At 39.5% G+C, this 13210-nt stretch overlaps 2 protein-coding genes across 2 annotated transcripts; one reads left to right on the top strand and one right to left on the bottom strand.

The window, feature by feature from the left end:
* Positions 1-932: 932 nt before the first annotated feature.
* Positions 933-3513, top strand: paqr4b (progestin and adipoQ receptor family member IVb; the record flags this gene model as incomplete). The annotated part of the gene is made up of 3 exons (XM_079658466.1): positions 933-1101; positions 2075-2293; positions 3065-3513. The coding sequence occupies 3 exons, from the start codon at positions 933-935 to the stop codon at positions 3511-3513; spliced, it is 837 nt and encodes a 278-aa protein (XP_079514592.1).
* Positions 3514-3860: 347 nt separating this feature from the next.
* pelo (pelota mRNA surveillance and ribosome rescue factor) lies at positions 3861-12993 on the bottom strand. The gene is made up of 13 exons (XM_079658500.1): positions 12782-12993; positions 12282-12374; positions 11515-11665; positions 11030-11120; positions 8572-8735; positions 6929-6989; positions 6559-6720; positions 5930-5976; positions 5777-5850; positions 5617-5688; positions 5193-5267; positions 5077-5108; positions 3861-4326 (listed from the first exon to the last, which is right to left on the bottom strand). Exons 1-13 carry the CDS (start codon positions 12820-12822, stop codon positions 4232-4234), a joined length of 1158 nt encoding a protein of 385 aa, XP_079514626.1. The 5' UTR covers positions 12823-12993; the 3' UTR covers positions 3861-4231.
* Positions 12994-13210: the final 217 nt, after the last annotated feature.

Below are 13210 nucleotides of genomic sequence, written 5' to 3'. Positions count from 1 at the left end.
CATATAAATCCTGTAAACATAGTTCAGTCTAATTTATTTTGCTTGGGAGAGGGTTTTTTACTACTTGTGGCAAATATCTGTTTATTATTGTACCGAATTTGAATGAATAAAACCATCGATGAATACCAACAGTGGAAAGTGGTTGTTTGTGTGTTTCTAAACATTTGATATACAGCGTCGGTAGTGGACAATAAATTGTAATATTTACTCAAGTATGATACTATTGTGCGAGCTAGTTGTACTCCAATTCCTGCTACTGTATACCTACTCCCATACAACTCTATTTAAAACTCTTGTATTTAATAAAACTATATATAATCAATGAATAGTTTATCATGTATTATCGGATACAGTAAACTTTATGTATCTGTGCTGTAATTAACCAACACCCGAGAGGACTGGCGTGTTTATGTAAATAAAGCTCCTCTAACCCTAACCAGGACTTTTACTGTACACTATTTCTACTTTTAATTAAGTAAAATATCTAAATACTTCCAACTCTATAGTTTAGCCAAACCCATTAGGCACATGCTAAATTATTATCCTGAATGCAACTAATTTATCAATGAACATGGGTTATAGTACCATGTGCAGTATATAACAGGTGTAATACAGAATTCTCCTTATTCTACAGTGACTTGAGTCTGTTTGAAGCCGTGTAAAGGCTGCGGTAGTGCACATGGCTATTTGTGGGGATTACCCTGGATTAGGGTTAAGACCCCTTTATGATTGGCCCTCCTGAAAGCATGCCACTTGGCCAGCTCAACAGGTTGCTTGCTTGGAATTACACCTGTCCAATGGTGGATTCAGGGAGCAGAATTTCCGGCTCGTTGTGGTCATGAATGTGCCTCGGAGTGAAGAGCGTGGCCTCGTTTAGGATGTAAATGGTGAGAAGCCTCAACTCAATGTGAGGGCCTTGGCTGCAGGAAGTCATGATGGGGCTTTACAAAGGACCACGGCTGTTGGAATTTGCAAAGACCCCACAACACCTTCAGTTCAACAAGTATGTGCTCACAGGTTACCGGCCAGTGAGCACGGCCCAGGAGTGCATCAGGAGCCTCTTCTACATGCACAATGAGCTGGGGAACATTTACACCCATGGTAAGTGCAGAAATGATCTACACTGCCTTTATTTAAATCTTTATCCTTAATGACAATCTTGAGATTATATAAAATGTTTGCATTTGAATTATCCCATTCAAATGTATCTAACAGTAACACACAGAGAAAATGTCTCCCAGAAATGTAACTATATATCAGTTGCACAATGGGTCACCAATGTCACTACTCTCACTTATGGCCCGTTACAAGTATACTTGACGAGGATGTGTAATGAGGATATGGGGCATTAGCGGTAATCTCCCCTGGGAATCCTGTCCTGGAAATAACCTACTGTTAAAGCGGTCTTTGAAGATGTGTGTGTTTGCCTGACACCTTTTAAGCTGTGCATGCTCGCTTATTTATTATGGGCAAAGCATCCTGGAGATACAAAGGTGTTCATACAGATAGCACGCAGTCGTAGAATTACAACACAGATTTTTTAAAAGTGTGCATTTTATGTTACACTTTCAAAATAAAATCAAGCTGTGCAAAGACGAGCACGATTTCAAACGTATATAAACAAAGTGCACGATGAGCTGTGCATGAGCTAAAAGCTGTCCAACCTTGAACTTCCGAAAGGTATCTTCCTCTTGCTCCATTTTCTGCTTGACTATCCCATTAGTTCATTAACACTAACACTCTTACAAAGGGGAAGTGAAGGGCATTAGGTTGTCTCTTGGAATGGGAACAATAACCACATCTCTCACATGCTTCCTGTTTAAGAAGCATCACTATTACATCCCTTAAATTGCTCTGCATGATATTTAAACACTTGCTAAAAACAGATGCAATTAGACTATTACACAGGGTCCACTTTACAAACTTCAAATCAAGCATTTTGTATGCACTGAAAGTAATGTTCTGCAATAACAACACTTAAGGGTAATGCTTTTAATTACAGTTCTTTCTAACAGAAAATGTTTCACTTAACTAATTTCATCCTCTTTCCCTTTTCCTTTTCCCATCCCTTCAGGCATCCCTTTTTTCCTCTTCTTGGTGCTACTGCCCTTTAGTATCCCCTGGATGGAGGTGGACAGCTCCTGGATCTGTGCGGTCCATTACCTGGCCTGCCTCAGCCCCACAGTGGGCTCCGTGGTCTACCATGTGTTCATGAACCATGTGGGAGGGGAACATGTGTACGACACCCTGCTCTCCATGGACATGTTCGGGGTCTGCCTAGTAAATACCCTAGGTAGGTTGTTGATAATTTTCTATCTGAATTTCTATCTGATATTTTTCTTTTTTGGTTAGCTAGCATTAAGACTGGGAACAGCTAGCCATGCTCCTTCCAAAGATATCACAACCCCTTAATAATCTATAAAGAATAAGGGAAACCAACATTGTGGGAGATAACATGTGACTCTTTTTCCGGCCTACAAGCAACCAGCAGAGATTCCACACAAAGTCACCACCTTCTCCAAGAAATAGTCCTCTCCATTTTGTTTATTACAGACAGCCAAGTTTTCCTGTTGCCAAATATCCTCCCAAAGTTACGGATAATATTAATCAGGCTGATCATTGTAGCAAAAATAACCCAGACAGGGTGCATTGTGCAACTCCAATGCAGAATGAATTATTATTGCACTTTGAACCAGACAGTGTTCTCATTCTGATATTGTACAATGTCAAGGGCTTGTTGATACATATTTCTGACCTAAAAGTCTTGACATCTGGTAACAAGCCATTTTTATTTTATTGTTACCTCACTTTGCCTGCACTATCTGCTGTTGTAATAATGTAAATGTCCCCATTGAGAGATAAAGAAAGGATTTCTGAAGTCTTACATTTCACAACATTGATATTAAAACAGAAGCCTACATTTGTATGGCTTGACAGTACTTCTACGTCTCAAGTCTACACCTGTACATTTGAAACTCAAAATCAAGGTGTGTCAAATGTATCTTACTTGATATTATTTCACTGCTGTTTCTTCACTTGTACATCACCCCCCTCTTGTCCCCAGGTGCCCTCCCCATCATCCACATCACCCTGTTCTGCTACCCCCTCCTGCGACCTGCTGCCCTGCTGGCCTACACCCTCCTGTCAGCGTACGGCATCTACTGCGCCACCACGGCCCGCACCAACATCCTGCGCCTGCAAGCCTTCATCTGGCAGGCCATGTTCCGCTTCCTGCTCTTCCTGTTCAGGGTGTTCGGCAGCGGGGTGGGCAGCCCTCACTCACTGCGTCTCTTCGTCATCATGGACACTCTGGCTGTAGTGGGGGGGCTGGTCAACATCATCCAGATCCCCGAGCGCTTTGTCCCCGGCCTGTTTGACAACTGGGGCAACAGCCACCAGATAATGCATGTCATGGTGGTGTGCTCCATTATCTACCTGCACTGGGGCACTCTGGAGGATTTCCAATGGATTAAGACCTTCCAGTGTCCTACTGAGCAAAGTGCACACTCATGAACTGATAGGAAATGAAATTTAGGAGAGAGGAAGGTTGTTTTAAATATTGCACTTTAGTCTTAAGCGCTGACGTTCTTCACAAGGGAAGTTTGCAATTTGACGTTTTGCCAGAGAAGAGGAACTGACAGTGTTGTCACTGTGGAACTCAAAAACACTATCAAATAAAAAATCCTGAAGACACTTGATTTTTAGTTTGTTAAAATGCAGTAGTTTTGGGTCGTATTACCCTTAACCAAAATAGCTTTTAAATGTAAAATATTGTATTTAATAAATTATATATTTTTACATCTGGCTCTGTGTATTTCATTCACACATGAGAATGTGAAAAAGTGAAACAACGCAACTGGTTGAATGCTTCTGTCGTTTAATTGAAAGAGAAATAAATTGTATATACAAAGAAAAATCACAGTTTTTTTCATATTGCTAAATGTCATAATTGTAACTGTTTTCATTTGGACTTGGCAACAAATATCACATTCCTTATCATTGGCACCCTTAACCGGCACCTTTCAAACACACCGTCACCTTTAAACCAAAAGCTCCAAAATAAGGCATTACATTATTTGATTATATTTGACCGAAGTCTGGATGTTGCAGAGGTGGAATAAAGAATACCTGCAGTTTTATTGTTTTACAACACGCTGAGTCAATGCATTTTTGTGTTATCTGCAACACGACCCCCCTTCTATTTATTTTCTCCTCCTTTTCTGTCAGTCAATCAATCATCGTCTGAGCTGCTGTCGTCCTCATGCTCTGATAGGTCGGCGATGGGAAACCGCAAGATGGCAGCCACTCCACTCAGCTGAGTCAGTTCTGAGGAGACAAATAAATCAAGGTGACGACACACAACCAGAACTTCAATTGATTCAACACAAATGAGAAACTGTACGTCTCCAAAAAGAAAAACGAGGGGCCTTCATTCATGTGTTGTGAGTCTTATCAGGTCAGTGTGCTATTAGGGCAGCAGTATACTCCTCCTAAAGCCAGTAATCAAACAGACAGTGCAGACCTGATAGCATGTTGGCGTCATTTCACTCATATTGGCCAATACAAGTTAGGCAATACTATGCAACACACCTTACAGAGACTCAATGAGGTGTTCTGTTTAAGCACTAGTAGCACTGTGGAGCAATGTTTGAAGAAGACCTACTTTATTAATCCCCTCTGGGAGATTCAGGTTAAGAGCAGATCCTCTTTAGTTATATCACGCACCATGATATGCTTGCATGCAGTGCCCTATACAGTATTCGGCTGCACACAGTTAGTAGATGTAATGAGTTGACACTGTGTGTGTTGAAGTAAAAACATATACAAATAATTACTATGGAGTATAATTAACGTACTTGTTTTTTTATTTCTTTATATTCCGCAATGGGGACACCGTAACGTAACCACATTTTTCTTTGGGATCATGATGTCACAAAGTGAGGAATACCAAAATGTTTTCAAGAGACTCCACAGAGAACCTTTGATACACAACTACATGATGCTACTATATGTGTTTATAGAAAACGTCTGTCTTTAAATGTTAAATAAAATAGTCAGAATGGTTTTCAAACTTACGTTCACCAGACACATGAAGGCTTGAGAATATTCTGCAGGGAAAAAAAGAGAAAATCATCAGCGGGATGCTTGGCAGAGAATACAGGGAACCAATACTTTTCAAATATATTTAGTACCTGACATTGCCTCCATTATCTTTCACGTTGTCAACCAAGCGAACGTAGCGACTCCTCGTGGGAACATCCTGATGTCTGGATGAAAGCATGTAGACACAACATTTGTTTTACACAGAGCAGGTTTGATGTATTGACTACATTCACCTCACTGATAAGCCAAAAGGAGTTACAAGAATAGATGACATATTATAAATTGCTGAATTTAAAATCCATGAGGTGTATGATTTGTATGTGACTGTTGTATTTTAATGTCTTTAAAATTCTGGTGGAGTACGTTTTTGATTGCATAGAAATAAGAAAAACGTTGGTTTCTAGCAGCTGATCACAAATCAGCAGCTAGGTCAACCCAACACCTCTTTCTGTATGAAGCAAACGTGCACTGTGTATTTAAAACAGATGTTGATAGATTCATTTCAGTGTGTACCTGAACAGTATGTCGCTTATCAACAGGGTGTCGACGGCGAGGACGTCAGCTGCTTTCTCCACATGAGCCACTCTGTGAGGATGCACCGAAACAAAGGTCGTTTATTATCAGCGTGGCCGAGGGATGACTCTGTTTACTGTTCTCCCCCGTCATCACTCACCCGTAAAAGGCCCTGTCAGGCTCATGCTGGAGCATCTTGTAGAAATCTTCCAGCGCTCTCACCTCTGATGCTGCCTGAAAGTTAAAACATGCGAGTCAGCTTGAGAGCATTTTTTTACAAAAGGATAAAAAAAAGATACTAAATCATATGCACCTTGGTATCAGACAGCCTGCTCGTCACTGTGGGGTCACACAGGATTTCTGCAAAACAACAAGCACTTCATTTAGTTTCCACCTTGTGTTGAGGTTTAAAGGTCCCCTATTATACTGTTTTTCATTAATATATTATAGGTAATATATAGATATATACAAAACATGTCTCTGGAGTGTTTGGCTCCAAATACCAAACAGATCATTGCAGCATTACCCATAATCCCCTCTGTTTCAGTCCTGTTTCAAAAGTGCTGATTCTCCGTCTGTTACTTTAGATTAAAATAAGGAGCCCCTCCCCACGCCCCTCTGAGAGATATCTGGTTAAAAAGAACACAATGGTGCTCTAGGAGGAGATTCAGGTGATAAGGGGGGGGTTACCTTGGTTGTTTATTGGCTAATGGTTACACAAGCCAAAAAATCGTTATGACATCATAAAGTGGCCAAAATCTGATCAGCTCGTTTTTATATAAATGGATCAGCACAAAAAGTGAGCAAATCTTTTTTTCTTGAAACTTTCAGAATCTCTTTCCACAGAGGGGACACATGTTTATGTAGAAAAGACATGAAAAAGTGGATTTTGCATAACAGGTGACCTTAAATGTTTTTCTCTCAGGGCCAACCAGGTCATACCTTTGAGTGAGTACTTGTGACCTGAGGAGGAGTGGACCAGCATGAATTTGGGTCGGTTCTCCAGCAGGACCTTGTTGTCCTGTCGCACCGCCTCCTTATACAGGTAGGTCATGAACTGATCCTTCACAAAGCCTGGACTGGCGACCAGCATGCACTTCACCACTAAGAGGAAGAGAAAATCAAAACTTCTTATCTTTAATTCAAGCAATGATTATGTGGAAACAATAAAAACAATGATTCTGATTCTGATAAAAACAACTGTGAAATATGTGGTGGGAACAAGCTATGAAAAAGGGAGAAGTGTGCGACACGAAACAGGAACATACTGTGTGTGTGTTTATGTCCGTGTCTGTGTACACAGCAGCATTACCATCGAAATTGATGTGGCGAAGAATCGCCTGCATGACAGCCTCATAGAACCTCTCCAGCGCCTGCAAACACACGCAAACAGTTCAGACTACAGGAAAAACACACCAGATCTAAATACATTTTTATCACACTTTAGGTGTCTCACGACCTCAGAAATACGTGATTATGCATACACAACACACACTCCATCTCTCTGACTCTTGCTTTAATGCTGATTCATGTTGAGATGGTACAATTTTATAAAAAATACCAGTAAGCTTTAGTTTCATTTCATTTAAAACAATTATTTTGTTTTAATCTACCCTATTATACTGTATATGTGAAAATCCATTAAATAAAAAGGAGAATTAAATATGTCTAAATATGAGTCAAAAATACACATGCATATACATTCACAAGAAAGGATACAGACATACATTTAAAATTCGCAGCTGGTAAACGCTTCAATTATGTTGGAGTTTTTATTCTGGAGAAACAGAAATGAAAATGACTGAATTATTCTGACATCTGAATCAGCTGTTATTATCAAGCATTATCAGACGGTAGGTTTTTTAAATGTATTGCACCCCCTCCCCTTGATGGAGCACACAGCTACGGAGAGAGAACGTTCCTCAGCTAGATTTGTGGTTCAAGAAGGGAGAACGCAGCTTAAGCAGAGTAAGAATAAAGCTTTTTAAAGGAAGTGACAGTGTAACCTGTGTATCACGGGTCGGGTCATGGGACTTATACTAACAGGTCAGGTCAGGATTTGACTCGGAGATAATTATGGGTAATCAGTTGTTTCGGTAGGGATCTCTGCGGGTGTAGGTTTGCAGAACTGGCCCTGAGCAGGACTCGGTCTATTGACAGTGCTTCTTATCTCATAGACCCTATGCATTACACTAGGGCTGCTCAACTAATCGTATTTTAATCGCAATTCCGATTTGGGCTTGCAACGGTTATGAAAACAACATAATCGAAATAAAACGATTTTTCTTTTTTTTTTTTAAATAAAAAAAAAAAAATCTTATTGGTTTTTCAATTGAATTATACTTAAAGTTCAGGGTAATCAACTGTTAAAAATATACTACACACTTTTTTTCCAATAAATTAATGTTTTCAAAGTAAATGGGTAATCGTTTTTAATAATCGTGATATCAATTATTGACCCAAATAATTGAGATTATGATTTTTGCCATAATCGAGCAGCCCTACATTACATTAATGCACACAATATACACAATATCTTGTTTTTGTATTTCTGCACATATTTTATATTTTATATAATATATTTTATATTATATTATATCTTATTCCATTTCAATGTAAATACTGCTATATTTTGAAAAATGTCAAATATTTGTTTATCTTATAATAGTTTTCTTAAAATAGTTGTCTGTGTGTTTTTAATTGTTGTTTTACTTTTATGTATGCACCACGACACCAAGTACAATTCCTCGTACGTGTCAACCTACCTGGTAATAAACCTGTTTCTGATTCTGATCCTCAAGAAGTCTTTAATTTAAAAAGACTTGACAAAGGAGTTTATCCTTAATAATCAGAGGTGGTTGGGCCAACACACTAGCTATACTTGTTGACTTTATTCTCCCATCAACACCCATTCTGAGCTCATTACAGCAGCGCGGCTCCATAAAGCGGACCTACCTTCTCGTGCTGAGTGCAGCTCCCCCTTCTCTTGCGAGGGATGGTGACCTCCACTTTAGCTCGGAGCAGTGTCATGGCGGGGGTCACCAGCACCAGGTTAGCCAGCCCCTCCTGCATCACCACCGCTGCCACGTCGGCCTTCTGGGTCGCATCACAGGCCTGCTCTAAAAGAATTGAGAAGACAAATGTGGGTACTTTGTGACATATTCAAAAAATGTGTTGCAGCACTGGTAAATGTATTTGAGTTACTGCAAATTATTTCTAAAACACTTAAGTGAAAGTCATGGTGGTGAAGATTACAGCAGTAATGACTCATTGGACCCCAGCTGTCAGTTTATTTCCTGCTCTGTCTCCTTATCCTGTTCCCATGGCAACATTCTCTCTTTGTTGGCAATGTACATAAATTAACAAGCGGACTGTTTGTTTTTTTGTGTGTGGAAGAAACCCAAGTGATATGTTCCCCTGTCAGTCAGGCAATGCATTCATGATTAGCTTTTAGTGTATACATCTAACTTGGGATGATTGCTGCCTGGAGCGAGGCATTATGGGATGCAGTGAGAACAAAAGTGGTATGAGAGTAGCTGATAAAAAAATATATATAAGAGAAAAACATCCAGGGTTTCCCACACAGACTATACTTGGGCAGGCCGCCCAGGTATATTAACGGCCGCCCAAGTATATTTCTCGACCTGTTTAGTTTTTTTTTTTTTTTTAATATATAATTTTTATTTTTTTTATTCGTCCGCGATCATGACGCCATCTGCGATCGATTAACTTGTGGACAATGATCCCTCGCTCTACGCCTCCTGTACCCAGTCCCGGACTGGCCATCGGGAGGCTGTCTACACATGATCTGGCCTGCTGACATGGCCACTGTCATACAGATCATAAAACAAAGCCCTTGATTGATCTCTGTGTGTCATTCAAGCTCGGGATAACCTCAGCTCAGGTGAGGTAAAGGACTCTCTGAGTGTCTAGATAGTTAACTTAGTCTAAGTTCTCAGTGGGTCTCAAACGGTTTGGTCACCATTTATGTAAACACATATTTCCATTTAAGGGGGGAGTGAGATTAGTAAAATATGCATGAATAAAAAATAAAAAGTTAACTAGGTGAAAAAAGGCAAGACACACTTTTAAAACTTGTTGAGAGCTAAAACTAGTCTTTGCTGCTGCCTCAAAGAGGAGCACAGACACACTCACAACTATAAATGAACCAAAAATAAATAAACAAACAAGTTTCAGAGTTTTTTCATATTGGAAATGAGATGTTATTGGTTATGGCCATGATTTTATGATTATTGAAATGTATACAGTTCTGTTTCATATAGTTGTTCCCATAGATCTAGTCTCTTTATTTCCCCCTCAAAGTGCACCAGATTGATGCATTTAACTCCAACATTTTTAAAAAATCTTACCGGGGGAGCATGCCCCCGGACCCCCCTAGAGGATTTGAGGTCCACTCCCACTTAAAATCACATGGATAGGTTCCTAAATACAATTACAATTTTTTTTAAATATTAACCCATGTCCATATGTTTATTTGTGTGTAGTAGATTTAAACTATAGGGCTACCACTATGGGCCCTGCCTGTGCCTGTTTGCTCTGCCATGGCGTGAAGGGTCTGCTAACAAGCGACCAACAGAAAGGTTAATGTTAATGTTGTTGCACGTCGCAAAGGCACGTGACCTCGACCCCCCCCCCCCCTCCCAAGTATATTTCAGATCTGTGGGAAACACTGACATTCAAATCTGGAACTTTTCAACTAAAGGGATTTAAATCACTTGCAAAAAGCACTCTAAACTGTTTATATGTCCATTTGGACTCCCTGTGTTGTTTTGACTATTTTGGCTCGGCTCACCATTACGTGTTTGACAGAAAGAGGCAAACGTCTATGTTAAGTAAGATTTAAAACATGGAAATCTATTTGTTCTAGTTGTCTAGATTAAAGTGGGTTGAACAGATTATGAAACCAAAAGTGTTGTAAACTTGGGTTGTCAATACGCAAAGACTTCTCCAAACATAGATTACTTGTTCCTGTGGTTTGGCTGATTTTATCATTAGAGAAACATGGTCACACTGAAGTGCAAATAACTGCACAAAATATGGCTCAAATGTCTTAATCCTCTTTCAAGAGAACTATTGGCTTTCTGTTGGGAGTGTAAACAACTCTGATTTAAATGCAGGAACTTAATCTAACATGCATGTCTTATGTTTACCAATAAATAGATGCTTAGACTGAGACAGATGGGCATCTAGAGCCCAGGATATTCTGTCAGGTAAACAAGAGATGTGTGTCCATGTGATTACTGTTTACAAGTCCTGGTTGACGTGCATGTGGGAAGTTTGGGATTAAACAAACCCAAAACAAGAATAGGCAATATGTTCTGCTGTGATGCTTATTCTGACCTTACAAACTAATTGTAATCTCAGACAAATGTATATGTTAGCACCTGCATACCGATTCTGTCCAGCACGATGCTGTCCCAGCTCTTTTTAGCCAGAGTGAACTTCCTGTTGAGCTCGAGCTCAATGGTGTGGTAAGCCCCCATCTGATGAATGAAGAAAAGAACATGATCACAACAGCTACTTAAATCTAACAAAAATAAACATTAAGACAATAACAAATTACGAGTATGGCTGGGAAATAATAGAAAAGAAGGAACAACGTATTGTGATTTAAAAACATTATTATGTTTATAATCTGCAGATGTTTGAGAAGAAAAATAACAAAAAGACACTGCTGTTATTATTTAACATATAATGATGCTTATGTCACTAAATACATTGTATATATTGCCTGTCTACAATGGCCAGCCTTCATAAAAAAAAGGTTTGCTGTTAAAGACAAGTCATGTGTCTCACAGGTGTGAAGCATTTTTAAGGGAGAGGAAAAACTATCTACGTGAGTAATGATCTCTTATTACTGCATCAAAAATATCAGACCTTGACATACTGGTTCTCCTCCAGGTTAGTGCCCTTCACTCTGAGCTGGCAGGCATGGGAGTCGAAGTCGATCGTCTCCACACATAAGGTCAGAGTCACGCGAACTCTAGAGCTGCCCACACTTCCAGTAGCTGACTCTGTCTGCACCTTCCTGTGAAAACGGGGGAAAGGGACTTTAGTTTTCTTTATTTATATGAGACTAAAACACCTAACGATACACAAAAAGAGCAAGACAAAAACATTGGAAAGCTAGTAACCAAGCACAATCATATACAAACCCAGATTGAATTATCAACGTTTTAGTAAAGCTAAACTGGACACTGTGGTATTGGAAACATTACATCTCCGTACTTGAATGTGTGTTGTGCTAAGGCACAAAGTTAATCAGAAGCTAAGTCAAAAAGTTCGTAAGTGCAATTTTTTAAAGAATATGGTGTCTGATGCTATCGGGAACAAAGTTGTTCTTGAAATATGTATGTCTTACAAAAGCAGAATTTTTGCAAACCGTGTATATTTTGTGTAAATAAAGCTTTGTGTTGTAACTATCCATAAGCTGTTAAGTTACTACAAAGTCCATCTGCATGGCTGGCTGCATTGATTGTAATGGATGTCAATAAAATCTGATCAGTGGTTGTCATGGCGGCGGAAGCTCAATCTTTGCCTTGATACTACATGAATGCAAACAATGACACCGCCAATACAAACATGTCCACAAAGACGCTTCATTGTCATCTTTATTAGACTGAGTAAAAGTACTAAGAGGTTACCTGATGGTGGAGGCTCTCAGGCTGTCCCCCACTTGCAGCAGGTTGTAGGTGTGCCACATATCCTCCGCCTCATCAGGCATCAGAGTAACCTGACTGAATAACAACATGCAATTAATAAGGTTCTGAGTTGGTGTCATTCATGTTAGTAATAATAAGTCAAGAGTTGTTTTCATTATCACTAAACTGTGGAAATACTTAAGGTGTCCATTTATTATTTAGGGCAATAACGCAGACCCATGCTGATCCAGTAATAATAACTAAGTGTAGGTCAATAACACAATCAGGGTTGGTTTTGTTTACGATTGTTCATTAAAGCTATATCCGTATCCTGTGTCTATATGTTTTATTACAAATGGGACTATTTCCGTTCTAAGGAATAGTACTCTGGTTAGTGTGAATGTAAACCACATATAGACATATACCACGTCTTAGTCAACACAAGTACAATCAGCTGTAAAATGGCATGCTGGTTAGCTAGCTAACATTAGCCAGACACTCACCCGGCACTATCTTTTTCAATGTCTTTATGAAGCAGCTTCATGATTTGGGTCGTTGTATGATGTTAACAACAGTATTATAAGCATAAAACGGATGGGTTAACGATAATCCGACATAGAGTCATGTTTATATTTCAGTTAGCAACCTAGCTAACTCCTAACTTCAGAATGAATCACTCGTAGCGTGTTGCCAGGCGCTAGGACATTGCGTCATGCCGAAATACGTCGTCGTTTCTTCCCATCTTGGTCACTTCCGTGGGTGTCGCTGTGCTGCGCAACAAATACAGGGCGATACAAGCTCAAATATTTGAGTATTTGTGGACATACGCGCTGTATATTGAATTGTTTGACACAATCTATAATGTTATGCAAAGAAAACACGAGATATAACCGAGAATGATTGTCCTTTTTACACTGTGGTTTTGCGATAAG

This window comes from Notothenia rossii (assembly GCF_949606895.1).
Source record: "Notothenia rossii genome assembly, chromosome: 11".
Taxonomy (NCBI): Eukaryota; Metazoa; Chordata; class Actinopteri; order Perciformes; family Nototheniidae; genus Notothenia; species Notothenia rossii.
Note: the sequence above shows the minus strand (reverse complement) of the source record. Positions and strands in the feature narration are given on the sequence as shown.

Bases quoted from the DNA above. Each gene is read 5' to 3' on its own strand.
- pelo (XM_079658500.1), bottom strand. From the start codon at position 12,822: ATGAAGCTGCTTCATAAAGACATTGAAAAAGATAGTGCCGG. The intron at 6,721-6,928 runs GTAATGCTGCTG...TCTTCCTCTTAG, and splicing joins TCGCCACATCAATTTCGATG to TGGTGAAGTGCATGCTGGTC. The intron at 5,268-5,616 runs GTACACACTGAA...GCTTTCATCCAG, and splicing joins ATAAGCGACATACTGTTCAG to ACATCAGGATGTTCCCACGA.